The 18,221-nt window shown below is 45.5% G+C and overlaps 2 protein-coding genes across 4 annotated transcripts in view; one reads left to right on the plus strand and one right to left on the minus strand.

Annotated features, from left to right (window-relative positions):
- SLC5A4 (solute carrier family 5 member 4) overlaps positions 1-18,221 on the plus strand; it is a 163,153-nt gene that overhangs the window by 4,825 nt on the left and 140,107 nt on the right. The gene's annotated exons all lie outside the window — the stretch shown is intronic.
- On the minus strand, positions 11,739-17,960 carry LOC134733576 (uncharacterized protein C22orf42-like). Of its 3 annotated transcripts, XM_063623667.1 has the most exons (6): positions 17,575-17,960; positions 15,090-15,139; positions 14,039-14,113; positions 13,766-13,810; positions 12,611-12,767; positions 11,739-12,368 (listed from the first exon to the last, which is right to left on the minus strand). In XM_063623667.1, the coding sequence occupies exons 1-5, from the start codon at positions 17,762-17,764 to the stop codon at positions 12,765-12,767; spliced, it is 363 nt and encodes a 120-aa protein (XP_063479737.1). In that variant the 5' UTR covers positions 17,765-17,960; the 3' UTR covers positions 11,739-12,368; positions 12,611-12,764. The 3 variants fall into 3 exon arrangements, with proteins under 3 accessions (XP_063479737.1, XP_063479735.1, XP_063479738.1); XM_063623665.1 differs by having other exon boundaries at positions 11,739-13,810; XM_063623668.1 differs by lacking the exons at positions 11,739-12,368; positions 12,611-12,767; positions 14,039-14,113 and having other exon boundaries at positions 13,580-13,810.

The following is an 18,221-nucleotide window of genomic DNA, read 5'->3' on the forward strand; positions in this document are numbered from 1 at the left end:
AATAATAGCCATTCTAACTGTCATGAGATAGTATCTCATTGTGGTTTTGATTTGCATTTCTCTAATAATCAGTGATAATGAGTGTTTTTTCATATGCTTATTGACTGCGTATATGTCTTTTGAAAGGTATCTGTTCATGTCCTTTTCCCACTTTTTAACTGGGTTGTTTTTTCTTGTTTATTTAAGTTCCTTACAGATTCTGGGTATTAGACCTTTGTCGGATGCAGAGATTATAATTATTTTCTCCCATTCTGTGAGCTATTTAATCTGTTGAGAGTTTCTTCTGCTGTGCAGAAGCTCTTTAGTTTAATTAGATCCCATTTGTCAATTTTTGGTTTTGTTGCAATTGCTTTAGGCGTCTTTGTCATAAAATCTTTGCCAGCGCTTATGTCTACAATGGTACTTCCAGGTTTTCTCCCAGGATTTTCGTAGTTTTCAGTTTTACATTTCAGTATTTAATCCATCTTGAGTTGATTTTTGTATATAGTGTAAGGAAAGGGTCAACTTTCAATTTTCTACATATGGCTAACCAGTAACCCAAGCGCCATTTATTAAATAGGGAGTCCTCTCCCCATTGCTTGCTTTTGTCGACTTTGACAAAGGTCAGACGGTTATGAGTGTGCAGCTTTGTTTCTGGGCTGTCTACTTTGTTCCATTGGTCTATGTGTCTATTTTTGTACCAGCATGATGCTATTTTGGTCACTGTAGCCTTGTAGTATAGTTTGAAGTCAGGTTATGTGATGCCTTCAGCTTTATTGCTTTGGCTATTTAGGCTCTTTTTAAAATTCATATGAATTTTAGAACAGTTTTTTCTAATTCTGTGAAGAATATCATTGGTAGTTTGATAAGAACAGCATTGAATCTGTAAATTTTGGGGGACAGTATGGCTGCCCAAGCTTAGAATGTTTTTCCATTTGTTTGTGTCATGTCTGATTTCTTTCAGCAGTGTTTTGTAGTTCTCATTGTAGAGATCTTTCACCTCCCTATTGCGCTGTATTCCTAGAGGTGTGTGTGTGTGTGTGCGCGCACGCATGTGTATTGTAAATGGGATTCTGTTCTTGGTTTGGCACTCAGCTAGAATGTTATTGGTGTATAGAAATGCTACTGGTGTTTTATATAGATTTCGTATCCAGAAACATTGCTGAATTTATTTACCAAATCTAGGAGCTTTTGGGCTGAAACTATGGGGTTTTCTCGGTATAATGTCATATTATCTGCAGAGATCGTTTGACTACCTTCCTTTTTATTTGGATGCATTTTATTTCTTTCTCTTGCCTGATTGCCCTAGCTATGACTTCCAGTACTGTGTTGAATAGGAGTGGTGAGAGGAGGCATCCTTTTTTTGTTCCAGTTCTCAAGGGGAATGCTTCCAGTGTTTGCCTGTTCAGTACGATGTTGGCTATGGGTTGGTCATAGATGGCTCTTAATATTTTCAAGTCTGTTCCTTCAGTGCCTGGTTTGTTGACGGTTTTTAACATTAAAATACTCTGAATTTTATCAATAGCTTTTTCTGCACCTATTGAATGATCATGCGGTTAATTTTAGTTCTGTTTATGTGATGAATCACATTTATCAATTTACATATTTTGAACCAACCTTGCATCCCAGGGATAATGCCTACTCCATCATAGTGGGTTAGATTTTGATGTCCTGCTGGCTTTGATTTGCTGGTATCTTAAGGATTTTTGCATCTGTGTTCATCAATGATACTGGCCTGAAGTATTTTTGGTGGTGGTGTATCTTTGCCTGGTTTTGGTATCAGAATGATGCAGGTCTCACAGAATGAGTTAGGGAGGAGTCCCTCCCTCTCAATTTTTTGGAATAGTTTCAGTAGAAATGGTACCAGCTCTGTTTTATATTCTTGGTAGTATTCAGCTATGAATCCATCTGCTGTTGAGCTTTTTCTGGTTGTTAGGCTTTTTATTACTGATTCAATTTTGGAACTTGTTGGTCTTTTCAGGGTTTGAATTTCTTCCTGGTTCAGTCCTGGGAGGTTGTATGTTTCTAGGAATTGATCTGTTTCTTGTAGGTTTTCTAGTTTGTGTGGATAGAGGTGTTCATAGTAGTCTCTGATGGTTTTCTTTTGTATTTTGATGCAGTCAGTGGTAAAGTCCCCTCTGTCATTTCTGGTTATTTGGATCTTCTCTCATTTTTTCTTTATTAATCTAGCTAGCAGTCTATTTTATTTTTTCAAAAAACCAACTTCTGGTTTTATTGATCTTTTGTACAATTTTTTGCATCTCAATTTCATTCAGGTGGATTTTGGTTAGTTTCTTCTGCTAGCTTTGGGTTGGTTTGCTTTTGTTTTTCTAGTTCTGCAAGGTGTGGTTTAGGTTGTTAATTTGAGATCTCTCTATAACTTTTTATGTGGGATTTTAGTTCTATGAACTTTCCACCTAACACCGCTTTAGCTGTGTTCCAGAGATTCTGGTATGTTGTATCTTTGTTCTTTTTAGTTTCAAAGAATTTCTTGATATCTACCTTAATTTCATTGTTTACCCAGAAGTCATTCAAGAGCAGGTTAATTTCCATGTAATTGTGTGGTTTTGAGCAAATATTCTTGGTATTGATTTCTATTTTTATTGTGCTGTGCTCTGAGAGTGTGGCTGGTAAGATTTTTTTTTTTTAATTTGCCGCGATTTGTTTTATGGTCAATCATGTGGTCAGTTTTAGAGTATGTGCCATGTGCAGATGAGAAGAATATATATTCTGTTGTTTTGAGTAGAGAGTTCCATATATGGCTGTTAGGTCCATTTGGTCAAGTATCAAGTTCATGTCCCGAATATCTGTTTTCTGCCTTAATAATCTAATACTGTGAGTTGGATATTGAAGTCTCCTATTATTATTGTATGGTCTCTGCTAAGTCTCTAAGAACTCGTTTTATGAATGTGGGTGTTCTGTGTTGGCTGCACATATATTTAGGATAGTTGTCTTGTTGATTAGAACTTTTTATAATTATATAATTCTTTTCTTTGTAATGTAATCTTTACGGTTCTTTATTTTCTGCACTAAATCTTAAAAATACTTGCCTTGTTTACCTTGCTCAAAGAACCGAGTTCTGGCTTTGTTATTGGCACATGTGTCCATGTGAAGAGACCACCAACAGGCTTTGTGTGAGCAACAAGGCTGTTTATTCACTTGGGTGCACGTGAGCTGAGTCTGAGAAAGGAGTCAGAGAAGGGAGATAAGGATGGGGCAGTTTTATAGGACTGGGGTAAGTAGTGGAAAATCACAGTCAAAGGGGGTTTTCTCTTGCAGGCGGGGGCGGGGGCCCCAAGGTGCACAGTGAGGAGATCATAAGACTCATTGTTCAGAAGAAGAATGTCACAAGGTCGATCGATCAGTCAGTTGGGACAGGGTAGGAAAAAGTCATAATGGAATGTCATGAGGTTGGTCAGTCAGTTAAGACAGGAGCTGGTTGTCTCACTTCTTTTGTACTTTTCAGTTGCTTCAGGCCATCTGGATGTATACGTGCAGGCTTGGGCTCAGAGGCCTGACAGTTATTTGTCTCTATTATTATCTTTCTTTTTTATTTCATTAGTCAATTCTCTCATTTATAAATCTCTGTTGAATTTTTTATAGGAAGTTAACTCTCCCATGTTACATATTTCTTTCTTTTGTTTCATTTTTCTACATTCTTGTTTTCCCTGGAGAAATCATATTTTCAACTCTGCTGTTTTCTAAGTTACGCATTCCAATTTTGTCCTATGATAACATCCCCCAGCTGACACCCATGATCACAGAATGCCGTCACCGCTTACTTCCCCCCCCAACACAGGCATGTTCTTCACATACTCCCCTCAGGTCCACTTTCAGCCACCTTGTCCCAGCAATAATGGCCATGTCTGGGGAACTCTCATCCTGGCTTGTTGTGGGCACCCGTAGTTTTGATTTCTTCACTCCTCATCTCTCACGGCTTCTTCTGGCCTTGTTTTCCTCTTTACTTAATTCCTCCAAGACTGCTTTCTCTGTGGATCTTCATATACGACAAGGATGTCTATCCCTCTTGTTTAACAAGCTCTTGTTCCTGTATCCCTGTAGGTCCTTGGAGATTTATGTGTAACACAATCCAGTATGAAGATGTAGAAGGGTTTTGTGTAAGTTTGGCCTCATCCAAATTCTACCTTCATTGGCCTCCTCTAAGAACATCATTCTATTCTAAAGGAAGCCTGGTCACAGCATAAGGAGTGTGTACACTTACTTTACACGAACACATCCGGCCCCGCCCCAGGCCTACGCCACCCCTGCCGCTGGGTGGTGGCCTTTCCTTGCACCTGTGTCTTCTTCTTAGTCGAAAGAGCAAGAGCTGCTTCCTTTCTAGGACTGCTCCTGGAGACACCGATCATAGACCTCCAGTGACACACTTTACTCTTCTGGTCATAGAATTAGGAAACTGTAGCTGTCTCAATTAAATTTCAGAATGAATTAGCCTATTTGGTCTAAATGCCGTGTTCACATAGTTACTGCCTCTGTCAGAACTAATGTTGAAGGCTGGGGACAGAGGCGTTTGTTCCGTAACTTGGGAAGGACAGTGAAAGATATTCCTGGGCATTGTATGTGTAGCTCTTGCGGCCAGATTCTTTTGTGTATGAAAACTCTGCTGTCCATACTTTTGGCACCATCACATGCACTACGCTGTTTATTTTAGTTTAAGATTGAGAGCCAGTGACAATCTGACGCTACACACTTCACACATAATCTAGAGAGATCTTACCCTGAAATTCACACTGTTGTTATTGTTGGTTTTTATGAAGCCTGCTATAAATGTGCACATTTTATGCCTAGTCTGTAACCAGTGCTGAACCTTATTGCTGAGGGACTGGGGAAACCCTTCAGATGTTAAAGAACAGCTCAGCCATCCACAGAAAAGGTGGGGGCATAGGTCGTATGTTGTCTCAGCAGTGCCCCAGGACCGGACCAAGAAGCCATTCTTGTAACAGCCAAAGTGGCTCCAGGTTGCTCATCTTTGCCATTTGCTCTCTAAATGCTCCAAAGTCAAGGCCTCCGATCTGGCCAGGGGACAGTGGCTTCTAGCCTCTGACTCTGAACTTGGAGAAGGCTCACTGCTCCAATATTGCGTGGAGAGAGGCGGGGAGGCATGTGGAGGGGAGAGTGGGAGATAGAGACGAGGCCCTCCCCAGAAACAGTCACGTCCCTGAGGAATGCTGATGCATTTTGTGATGAGGATTTTCATTCATGAGATGTGTGCGGAGTGACCCTGCCTAGGTGTCCAAAAGCCTCCTTGTCTATGCTGTGACTCCAGGCCCGGGAGGCAACCCCTTTTTTGTAGAAGAGCCTGTCCTGGAAGCATCTGTCCTGAGAGCACCCGATGGCACAGTAGGGAGCTGAGAGCAACTGAGTCGGGAGGGACAATGGCCAGCCCTTCCCAGGATTCCTGCTTTGGGCAGATGCTGGCCCACTGAGTTACAGCCCAGGGGCTGACAGGGGCATCTTGTCCAAGCCACTGTGGGCAGGTGTTGCCAGGGCAGTGTGGTGTGGGATGACACTGAAGCTGCTGCACAGCCTGGGGTATTCATCTCTGACAGACTGAGGGCCAGGTACTGCACAGCCTGAGGTGTTCATCTTTACCAGACCGAAGGCCAGGCCCAGGGCGGCTCCCCATCCCCTGCCACAACAAGACCCCATTTGTTCCGCAAACTGACTCCATGCACCCATCCTCCAGGCCCCTGAGTATGCCAGGCAGCAGGCCCAGTGAGCACTGGTCTCTCTGTGCTGCAGCCACGCACCTGCCTAGGGACCTCCTCCTCACCTGCCTGCCCCTCATGCCAGTCACACCCCACGTGCTGTGAGGCTGAAGTCAAGCAGCAGAGAAGGCATAGAGAGCGACAAGGCCCGCAGCAGGGTCTGAAGGAAGCCCTCTCCAGGGCAGTGTCCTTGTCCAGCCCCCGGGCATGTGCTGCAGGCATTCGGGCCCTTTGCCTCTTCTTCCAAGGGAACCACAAACAGCCCTGGGGTCCAGGGGGTTATTGGCCAGATCTCCAGACAGCGACTCCAGGGTCCTGGTCTCCAAGGGAGAAGAGGGTTTGGGGAGAGGCCTTTGGGCAGGCGTGTGGCCCGTGCTGTTCCTGAGCAGGTCTGGCAGCTGGTGCGGGCCTGGCTAATGCACTTCCCGCTGGGCCCCTCTGCCTGGAGGAGAGCATGGCCTCTTTCCCAGCTGCCTTCCAGCCAAGATGCACAGAGGGCAGGCCCGAGATGCGGGTCACAGCCAAAGCAAGTGGCAGGTGCTGCTGCTTCCCAGGGGACATTGCCGTGGCTGTTCTGTGGCTCTGAGATGCTTGGGGTGCCCACCTGGAGCTGTGAGCTGGCCTGGCAGGCCTGGGAGGGCCCCACAGGCTTTTTAAAAAAGTTTCCTTAAGTTTTGCAGAGAATCTTCCCATGTCCACTCCCCAGTACTCTTTTCTACTGTCCTCCAGACAGTGCCAGCAGAGGCCACATGCTGTCTAAATATGGCCACAGGCACTCAGTGCAGGGTCCTGGCCTGAGGGGGCATGAGGCCAGCATCCCTCACTTTAGGACCGGGAAATCAGTTCTCAGGCTTCCAAAACAGCTGAGACAGCTGCCACTTCCTGTCACCCAAGCCTGGCTTCTGCACCTCACTTTCCTTTTGGGGCCTCAGTGCCTTCTCCACACCTTAGGACCTCTGTCCTCCAACAGAGGGCGAGGAGGGCTGGAGATGTCAAGAGGCCACCCAGCTCCCAGGCTACTGTCCTGGCCACTGCCCATCCTTGGCTCTCACTGTCCCAGCCTCCCAGCTCGCCTCCCTGGCACCTACTGGCCTGTAGCCACCTGAGCTTGGGTCTGTCTGCACATCTGCTTCTTGTGGGCTAAGCACAGATGGGACCTGGAGAGCTGCAAGCTGAGGAAGAAGGCAGGTGCATCTCTGGGTCCCTTCTCATCCAGTTGAGGCTTTCCACGATGCAGCCTTCAGGCAGGGACAGACCCACCTCTCTCAAGACCCTGTGCCCACAAAGCATTTCCTCTAAATTCCATTCCTTGGACCCCAGTCTGCACCCAGCTGCCCAGTGGGCCCTCTCAAGGGCCAGAATGGGGACCAGATCTGCAACCCTGAGAGAGGCTGCAGGAGATAGGCCTGAGCGAGCTCTGCACCAAGGAGGGCCCCCCCTACCAGTGCTGTTCGGGAAGGAGTGACTGGTGCTGAGAGAGAGAAGATGCTCTCAGGGTAAGCAGGTATTGATTGTCCCTACCCTACCTTGCTTCAAAGGCCAAGCAGGTGGGATCCAAAGAATCTGGAGGTTCCCCTCTGCCCCTGCCCCACCTGGCTGAGTGACAGAGTGAGACTGGACAGTACTGTCCAGAGCCCTGATGCCTGCTGCACAGGCTGGGAAGAGTACCCTGCATCCTCTTGTGTGCTCAGCTAGGGTTCCAGACAACATGTGCGAGCAACATGGGCAGGGGAGCTGGACAGAGCAGCCCCAGTGCCCACGCTGGCAAGTGCGTACCCCTCTGGATGAGCTATGGGGACCAGATCATCCGGGGCGTCTCTTGCTGGGAAGGCCCTGTCCAAGCTTCTGCTCTCCTGCGGTCTCAGCTCAAGGATAAGTGGCATCTAACAGTCCCACAGAGACAGTCCTAGGGGCCATTGTGGGCTGCTGTAATCCCCAGAGCTGAGCTCTACGAGATGGGTGGCAGGGAGGCTTCCTTAGGAGGAGATGTCAGCAGATGAGGGTTCATGTGGGCTGGGAAGACCGAGGTCGGGTGCTTCATGTGAGCCCCACAAGTTTGAGGCCCCTGGGAAGGTGCCTGAGGCTTCCGGAGACTCAGGTCGGGGGAGCCAATTTATGCTCTTGATCCCTGTTCACAGCTGGTGCTGCACTGAAGGCTTGGGCCCCATCCTGACAGCGGTGGGAAGGAAGCCTTCTTCCCAGGAGACTTCAGGTTAGCATTCGCAGGAGAGGAATCTGGGGTCACAGGGAGTCATGTCTGGGGCAGCCAGCTTGACATATACAGCTTCGTGCCCCTTGGCCACTTCCCTGCCACCATCCCTCAGGGAGGGCTCAGCAGGAAGAGCTCTGTCATCACTTTCTGTTTTCATTTGTGTTCCCTTCCATTTACATTATTTGGGTTTGTTCTGTTGCGGGTTTTTTCCTGATCTTTTTTCTTTTTTTTTTTTTTAAGACGGTCTCATTTTTCAAATTGGATTATTTTTCTGTGTCTTGACTTACTTAAGGTCTTTGTAGATTCTGGCTATTAGAAGTGGGTCAGATGCATAGTGTGGGAACATTTTCTCCCATCCTGTAGGCTGTGTGTTTCACTGTCTTGGCAGTTTCTTTTCTGTGTGCCAGCTCTGTGGATCATTAGGCCCAACTTGCGCAGGTCTGTGATTCTTGCAGTTTGCTTTTGGGGCCTAAGCCATATAAATACTTTGGGAAAGCCCATGTGGAGAACGTTTTTTTTCTAGGCTTTCTTGTAGGATTTTTGTAGTTTGAGGTCTTCCATTGAAATCTTTCATTCATCTTAAGTTAATTTTTGTATGGTGACAGGTAGGGCTGCAGTGTTATTTGAGGTGTTTTAGGTAACAGTGATGTGGAAAACCCATATTCTTTTACCTGTTACTTTCATGTGAAGTGATCTTTAAGGTTCTTTGCCCAGTTTTGGTTGGATTATTTGTGTGCGTGCGTGGGTGTGTGTGTATTTTCTTTGCAGTCTTTGTTTCTGGTAAACATTCAGTGTGAACCTCCATCAGATACGTGATTACTTAAAACCATTTTCTCCCAGTTTATAGGGGCCTGCTGTTTTGCTTCATTCTTCCTGTGAAGAAGCTCTTCCGTTTTTTGTGTTCCGACATGTTTATTTTTCCTTCTGTTGGTAGTGATTTTTTGTCCAATCAAGAGAAGAAATAATTTCGGATACATTCCTGTGGCAGTGAGTGTTTTTCTCCTATGTTTCCTTCATCTTCTTTTCTGTTTGCACCTGTGAGCATAGGTTCAGGTTTCCCAAATGTAATGCTCACCCTGAGTTTTCTCATGGAAGTTTTATACTTGAAAGTGTCCCCTTTGGATTTTGAAATAATTTTGAATGGGATTTTTGTGTAGTGTGAAACACAAAGGTTTTATTTCATTCTTTTGTATCTGGATTTCTGGTTTTCTCAAAATCGTCTACTGAATGGACTAGCCATTTCCCATTTTGTGTTTTGGGGGCTCTTTTTGAGAAACGGATTGACTTATACATTCAGGTTCATTTCTGGGCTGCCTAATTGTGTCCATCGGCATATGGTTCCATTTTTATGACTCTCCCATGTTGTTTAGATATTTATAGCTTTTCAACATAATTTGACATTGGGAAGAGCGAGGTCTCAGCCTCATCTATATTTCTGGGAACTGCTTTGGATCTTCAGGGACTTTCATCGTTCTGTGTATATTTTGGTATTGCTTATTTCTAGTTTTAAAATTTGTTTTGTAATACATGCTCAAAATCAGGGGTCGCAGTGGGATCTTTTCCTACTTGTATACGCTGAGGAATGATGAAATCAGGGTGTTTCTCACATCTGTTCCCATGTCTAGTGTTTATTTCTATGTGTTGTGAACCTTCAGTGTCCTTCTTTCTAGCGATATTGGAAAAGAGGCTGCCATATTGGTACCACCAGTCACCGTGCTGTGGAGCACATCAGCAGAATTCATCCCTCCCCCGGAACCGCAGCTCTGCACCCATTACCAATGACTGCCCATTCCCTCTCGTCCCCACTGCCTCTCATAACCACTATTGTACCTTCACCTTCAACTACTTTCTTTTAGCTTCCACATGGTTTAGATGATACAGTGTTTGTCTTTCTCTGCCTAGCTGATTCCGTTTAAGTTAATGACTTCCAGGATCATCTGGGGTTGCTGCAAATGACATCAGGCCATGAATTTTTAAGGATGAGGCATATTTTATCATGTCTGTGTGCTGAAGTTCCTTCATTGCCCTGTCAGTTGATGGACAGGTTAGGTTGATTTCATACCTTGGCTATTGTGAGTGGTGCTTCCCTAAACCTAGGAAGGCAGCTATTGCTTCAATATACTGATTTCATTTTCACGAAGTGTATACTCACTATTGGAATTTCTAGATAAAATGGTAGTTTCTTTTTTGGTTATATTTATTCTAATTACAGTAGGTGGTATCTGAGTGATTTTTATTTACAGTTTTGAGATGACTAATTATGTTCAATTTTTTACCTGGTAGTGGATTTTTTTTTTTTAACCTGGTAGTGGATTTTTTTTTTTAACTTGTTAATGGATTTCCTATCACTCTCTGTGTCCCTCTTTTCCGTGAGATGAGGCCCCAATTCACCCCACAGAGAAAGCTGGTCTGAGAGGAGCCCAGACAGGAACACAGAACAGAGCAAGTCTTGGGGACCCACATGCACCTGGCAGACAGACAGAGGAGTCTCAAGAGGTCACCTCTGGGGTCAGAGGTGAAGGGGTCTCAGTGACCAGCTGAGGCATAGAGGGGTCTAAATACGGAGAGGAGAGGTCAGCCTCTCAGAACCAAGGTCCAGAAGGAAAATCAGACCACAGGCTGTGAGAAGTCACAGAAAAAGATCAAAACCAGCAGAAAATTGTCACCAACTTGACAAGAGCAGAGAAGGAAGGGGAAGAAGGGACTCGCCTAGGACAGTCAGCTGGGTCCCTCTGCTGAACATCAAACACTGTGACACAGGCTCATACAAAAACTACCCCCTGGGACCCCCTATGCCCCCCTCCCCAGTCCCCACCAGCAGCTGTGATGCAGGAAAGCCAAACCACTGACTCTGGCGGGCATTTGCTCAGCAGAGTGTCCACACGCTTGCCTGCCCTTCTCAAGCTGAGATGAGACAGTCAACCCCCGGCACGAAATGACAGGACATCTGGAAATGCAGAGGCCCAAGGAAGTTCATGTCTGGATCAGGTTTTCCCTTTGACAGTGGCGCAGGAATGGGAATGAGCTCCTGGGAGGGCGTTTGCTTCCCTAAGGAGGGAAGTGGCATGGAAGGGGACAGGGATTCTCTACACTATAGGGCTGTCGTAACCCTGATCTCTTGGTGTGACCACAAAGTAAGAGCAGGGAGGTATCCTCAGGTGTCCCCAATGCCCCAGAGAAGGGGCGGCTTGTCCCCGAGTCAGCAGCCATGGGAAGGTCCAATCTGACCACAGCCACAACTCTAGGGGTCTCCCTTCCATCCTCCCTGGTGTCTTAGTTTGGGATGGGTCTCTCCAGGTGTAAGAAATTCCAGCCTCAACCTCCAAGGAGAAGTTGGAAGCAAGCCCCTATCGCCCTCTGAGGGTCTCGTGTCCATTTTGTGTGTGTTTGGAGTGTCTGACTCAAAAGGGCTGTGTGAGTAGCAGCCCGAGTGTAATCTCCAAATCCCGCTTCCCACTTAAGGGAACCAGTCCACTCAGGGTTAATGACCAACTTCAGGCATGAAGCAGGAGAAAGATGGGCCCAGGACAGATAGTGAACAGAGAGCAGAAAGTCATCCAGGTCTACTGGGTTCTCTCAGGAGGATCCTGGGACTACCAGAAGGGGAACAGTGGATCCTTCCAATCAGAATCAGGGAGGGCGTTAAGATCTGCCTGGTCTGAGCAAGATGCCATGCGGAGCTCCAGGCTACAGTGGAGTGTGAAGGAAAGGGGTGACCAGGTGAGGAAGGGCCTCTTTGGATGATGCCTCAGCGAGATGACAGCCTCTCCTGGAGGTTGCAAATTGAACATGAGATAAAAAATAATGAGATACAATAGGAATTCTGATTGACAATATTTATTGAGGGTTACTTGGATGCAGGGAAAGGGGCTGGATGCTTTGGGATGAGAGAGGAGACCCCTGCCCTGGGATTCTGCAGGGACCATTGTCACCTCCACAGTGCTCCCTTGATGCGTGACCTGGCAGCTGTAGCTTCTGCGGGACCTCCACTGGTCAAGCGTCAGGCTCGGGTAGCTGCTGGCTGTGTACTTCCTGTTGCTCTATTTGGAGGGCTTGATGGTCTCCATGCCCTGGGTGATGGGGGTCCCCCCTGCCTTCCAGGGCACGATCACATCACCTGAGGAGAAGTCACTGATGAGACACACCAGTGTGACCTTGTTGTCTTCGAACTCCTCAGAGGAGGGCAGAAACGGAGTGGCTGTGTGGGCGACCTTGAGCTATCCTGTGGAATGTAGAGTGTCCTGCACTGAAACTGGAGGGCCTGGCCCTGAATCCCTCAGAACAGAGGAGTCAGGTCACACATCTACCCAGCATAGACCACACCAGAGGATCTAGGGGTCTAAATAGGGAGAAGAGTTTCTTGATAGCATTTCTGTGCCATTTTCATGACTGTTTGTGTGTGGTGTGGTTGTTGGAGTTGGCCATGTCTGCACCTTCGGGAGCCATGCCTCCTGAAGGAGAAAAAAAATTCTTATGTCAATCGACAGTAGAGTGGATACCTTATGTGACTACATTGACTATGTGACTAGTATGCAACAAGGCTACAGTTACACTTAAGAACGTGAATGAATTTGAAAATTAATGTGAGCAAATACATATTGATTTATTCTGTGTATAATAGTCCAAACCTGGAGGAGTCTAAACAGTTCATTAGTAGTCAGAGTAGTGACCTTAAGGAAGAAGTAAACTTAACCGATGTCAGAAATTTCAGGGAGGGACCAGGGCTGTCTTCACTTCAAAGGGGAGCTCCATCTCACTGTCTGATGTTTTCTTCTAGACCCTGATGCTGATTGAAGGTCTCTAATATACAGAAGGTGCTGGCGATGCCTAGGTGGTCAGGGGGAGTCTCACTAGGAAAAGCAAATGATAGGCAGCATCAAACTCAGAGTTCTGGGTCTAATGAAATACCCCAGACTGGATAGAGGGTGCCCACTTAGTTTTATATCTCATTATGTAAAATGAGGGTCCTCCAAAGATAAAAAATGTCATCCGTAGCATGGACAGATGTACGTGCTATCCGCACATTTTATCATGTGGAGCTTCTTGCATGATTCTTAGCAATCTGTAAATAAAAAGACTAGAACTTGTAAATATCAACTTAGACAACAACTGAAGCCTAATTTTAGAAGACAGGAAATAGTGTAATGCCATCTTCTGTGTGAAGGAACTCTTGGCTTCCCCAAAAATTAGAGAACTGAAGAGAAAGAAGCCTCATCTCAGAATCTGTGGGAGGGATGGGAAGTGGAGGCTGGAAACATGCTCAAGGTCAAACTTCTCCCCGGCCTTCCCAGGAGACTGGAGCTTTACCAGTGAGGCCAGAGTGGATATTCACTCTGCATCCACCCATGGGAAATCGCACAGTGAGGACAGAAACATGAATGTGCTATAACAAGTCCTCAAAGTTGAGAGGATGATTACCAGCTTCCCCTTGGCATACAGCAGAAGAACTTTTTCTCTAAGTTCAAGTAAATGCCTGTGAGAGAGCTGTGTCCCACAGAGTCCTTTCATTACAGATGACACTCAGTGCCCAGCCCTACAGCCCTTGTGCACAACCCCAAGGAGTGCTGATTAATCCAAACCAAAGGTTTTGTTGTTTCACTGGGCAGAAAAGAGGAGGTGTACTGCAAAGTACCCTTAGGAACACAGCATCCATATAGCCCCTAGAGACAGTTCTTACATTTATGCCAAGAAGTTCTTACATTATTGCCAAGAACAAACCAGACCTCACACATATTTTCATTTTGTTTTTGATTTCATACCCCCTCCTTCAGCCACTCAAGCCGCAGGGATAACCTGAAGGCTCTTGGGAACCCTTTCCCATCAGGTCCTACCTGGAATCGTTCCCTACCTGGAGGGTCGTCCTCTTCTTCACTGAGGCTCCCCGGAAACCATTCTTTGGAAATGAAAACATCAGTACAAGTGATTAGAAAGGGTGACTCACCCACTCCTCCTCCTCCAGCTGAAGCCATGCTGCCTCACACATGATCCCCTGGTCTATGCTCTACATTGACGAACCTTCCTACGGCCTCTCTGGCCAGAGTCCTATAGCAGCAAAACCACTTTCTCACGAGACCCCCAGTCGTTCTTCCCAGCAGGATCCCAGAATCAGGTTTCTGCTCACCCAAGCAACAACTTTGTCCCTCATGAAGTGAGTAGCTTCATGGTGCTTACTGCATTTGCTGCCATGCCATGTTACCTGCAGTCATACAAAGGAAAACGTTATGAGGATCAGATTCTGCTGTGCACTTCACTTAGATCTGTTATTCCCTTGACAGTGTTAGAAAACCAGAAGCAGTACGGTGGTTGAGCCATAGGTCAACATCCCCAAAAACTATGAGGATGCCTATGGAAAACTAAGATCTTTATTCACAGAATTTACCTTTAAAGCTGATTTAATAGGCAAACACACAATGCTTAACCCCAGGAGGAAAAAGTGTTGAAGAAAATGCCTCCGTATTACAGCCAATAATGGATGCTGTCCTTTAAAAACCTCCCAGTGTATCACGTATTAGTTGGGAAGACACTCCCACTGAATTTCACCCCCACAAAGAGAATTGTGTATGTTGTACATAATGTGCATTGTCAGATTTTCATATCAAAATTGAGAAGAAATCAGGAAAGCAAAATATCTTTAAACCTGCACATCTTGTACGTGTGTCTCTGAACTTAAATTAGAAATTAAATTAAATTTTAAAAAAATTGCCAGAGTAGGCAAATGTAGAAAAACAGAAAGTAGATGAGTGGCGGCCTCAGGCCAGGGATGTGGGGGTTGGTGAATAAAAAGCCAGATGTGAAACAGTGATCAAGTCACTGGCCCCAAATAAAGCATAGAGGATGCTTGTGGAAAATGCAGTGGGTTTTCTTGGAATATTCAGCAAGTGTCCATGTTGGCTGGCAAATACAAAATTATTTTTTAAGGAGAAAAGGTTGCTACTGAGAAATACTACCAGAGAGTTTGTAAGTGATGCCATGCCGTCCTTTGACTGCCGTCGCCAATCAGGCCTCAGTAGGTCATAACCTCCAGTGACTGGTCGTTAGAATCCATGACACTGAGGCCTGATTCATGATGGCAGTCAAAAATGATATTCACTTGATATTCTAGAAGCCACGGAAAAAACAAAAAGCATCTCTCTTCCAGAGAAAGAAATGCATCTTACAATATCTGATATTACCTTCTTCTTCCCATTGCCGTGTGCAGATGCCTGCTGATCTTCAGCGTGACCTAGGAGAACATAGAGTGACAGTCAGTGCATTGGTGCTGCTGAGGAATCCCACAAGGAGCCTTCGGGGGTGTGGACCAGGGCTGGAGTGTATGGAGGTGGGGGGTTGACAGGCATGGACTGAGCTGCTGCTGGACCATTCTCCTTGGTGTTGAAGGAAGGCAAAGGGGAGGGGGCAGAAAGAAATGAAAGAGCCTTGGCTTTCCAGCTAGGGCAACCTCATCAATGTGAAATAGTCACCTTAAGAACAGTTTAATACAGAAAGGCACTGTACTGTAGAAACAGGAAGTAGATTCATAGCATCTGTTTCAAAGAATTTATTACTTGATTAAAGGGCTACTTTATGGGTGAAAGTGATTCAGTTTTAGCCAAATTCTATTTACCGCACATTCTTTTTCATACAAGTCATGAAAAAATTAAATACTAAAATGCTACAATTAAAAATCGTCATGATTTCCTTTTTTAAGTCTTCTTGTGGAACCATGGTGTGTGCACACGTGCCTTTTTGGCTCCCTGTGATCAGGGGCTCCAGCAGCTTCTGTGTCATTCTTTCTGAGGAGATCCCTAAACATCAGGCTTCATTCAAACAGGCCAGGCTCACAGAGCCTGCTCTGCCTACACCAGTGAAGCTGAGAGACATGACTCTGAATACCTTCTGCAATGAGAATAAGTTTCCAGGTTCAAATATATGTTACCTACTGAAATGAGGAAATGCATGAAAATAGCAATGAACAAATTCATAAAAAATCGTCCATGAGTAGGGGGGTGATTTTTTTTAACTAGCTTACAAGATTTTTTTTTTGATGCCTGTTCATTCAGACATACAAAATATTGGTATAAAAAATCACAAGTTGTTATCAGTCATGTCAAACCTAACTTATCGGCTGTCATCATAAAGATCCTATCTCACTGACTTTGTGGCCTCCAGCAAAATCTAGCACATAGAAAATTACAAATATATTTATTAAATAAAAACACAGAGACAGAGAAGACTGGTCAGGCAGTCAGAGAAGATTGCATTTGATGACCTGGATGATAATAAACTACATAACTTTTGAGGATTAATATGGAAATTTCCTTCTGTTTATGCTATCTTCCCTTGTGGAAGAAGGATTGACAAAGATGAGCGGGAAAGAAATGAGAAAGAGAGTCCTTGGCTTAGAAGCTAAAGTTCACCTAATATAACATAAAATAGTTTCCAAAAGGTCTTGAACTATATGCTGTGACCCAGTGACAGGATTCCCTCGTTCCGCCTACCTGGCTTGAGTTAAATTGCCATTGTCTTCTTCACATGTTGCAAGACCATGCTGCTATGCATTTATCTGTTGCATGAGATTTATAGTTGCATCAAAGTTAAATTTCATTTGCATCGGGCTGATGGCTGTCCAGGTGACACTAGGCAGTCAAGGGGGAGATTTTTCATCATGGAGGAAGGGGATGAGTTGAGGCTGAGCATCTGCGATTCAGATGTACAAGAAAGTTGCCACAAAACGATGGAAGCCAGGCTAATAACCAAGTGGTGCGTTGGGTTCTCATTTGTCACTCTCCTCACCATTTTCAGCTGGCACGATTTCAGCATTTTGGGATTTCAGCACTTTCTCCCCAGTGAAGATCATATTATAAAATATACTAAAACAGATCACTGATTCTTACAAGGTTTGGCCAGCTGCTGAGCCAAGTAACTTCAGAACTGACAGAGGTGGGCAGAACAAGTAACTTCAGAACAGACCAGTGAGTGTAACAAGGCAAGAAAAAGAAACAAAGTCGAAAGTTTGGAAAGGAAGAAAACAAATAAGTCCTTTCTTGACCTGGTACTGCTTACCAGCGTGTGTTCACAAAAACAACTTCTTTACAGCTCTGGCAGTAACATTTCATACCTTTTGCAGTCATTTTAAGCATGTCCCCCAATTTTTTTTCTTTCTTTCTTCAAATTACAATTGGAAGAAATAAAGCAGCTTCTGTCAATGTGACTTAAACCCATCTATTAAGCATACCATCTAATCTCTTCCATGGCAAACTGTATTTTGAATTTAAGAAGTCTCCCCATATTTGAGTCTAAATTATCTCAATTATTAGCTACCTTAAGGAATGGGAGAAAAGAAAGAATTGGGCCCTTAACTGGCTCCTTCACTTAGGTACCAGACCAGCTGGATGGGTAAGGATACAGAATGGCATGGGGACTCTAAAACTGGAGTATTTGAAATTTTATAGAGAAAAGGGAGGAACTAGACCATAAAGGCCTCAACAAAGAAGGCTCAACAACAAAGACAAGAGGCAGAACCAGCCTTCACCCCATGCCTAGCCCTGGGAAAGCCGGCTATGGGCAGGAGGGAGCTGTAAGCTGAGAATGTCTCTGAGGGTGAGGGACTGCAACGAGGTGGGGGGGGTGGTGGCCAGAGAGATGCCAGAGAGCAAATGGCACCCATAGCTTCTTTACCTTTGGGGATCTTCGGGTGGCTGAGATACTGCACGTGTTGGACCTCCATGGCTCTCAAATCCCTTTTGGCCTGCTTTGCAGTGGACGATGCTGGTGCCGTGGCTGTCTCAGCCTCAGGAATCTCAGATTCATTGAATACTGCCACATCCAGCCTGCAACAGTCACAGTTGAGGCCACCTCTGGGGCCCATGTACTAAGTTTGTTCCCCAGGGGGCACCTACACCCCTCTTCGCTCCTGCCTGAGCCCTCAATCAAATGGACTGCACTGCCCCAGCAGCCACACTAGGCTGGGTGGCACCCCAGTTGCAGAAGTGGTGTGACCGCAGGCAGGCCTGGGGCCTCAGCCCTTACTCTGCTGCCACCTCTCCAACCGGCTGGTCTGTGAAGCCGGGGAACTTCCATGTCGTTTAAAGAAGAAAGACACACAACAGATGCCAAGAGGCACAAAAACTGCCAAGAGAGAATGTAGTGGCAGCTCCTCCTCCTCCCACTTCCAGCTACTGACTGAAGGCTGCTGGCCCTGGCTGATGCCTAGTACCCGCCAACCCTCCTATGTCACCTGCTTACCAGGAAACAACCAAGTCAGAAGCTGTATAAATCTCAGTATAAAATTATAAAGTTTATTTGTAAAATGTACTGTATTTATA

Source organism: Symphalangus syndactylus, chromosome 18 (assembly GCF_028878055.3).
Source record: "Symphalangus syndactylus isolate Jambi chromosome 18, NHGRI_mSymSyn1-v2.1_pri, whole genome shotgun sequence".
Taxonomy (NCBI): domain Eukaryota; kingdom Metazoa; phylum Chordata; class Mammalia; order Primates; family Hylobatidae; genus Symphalangus; species Symphalangus syndactylus.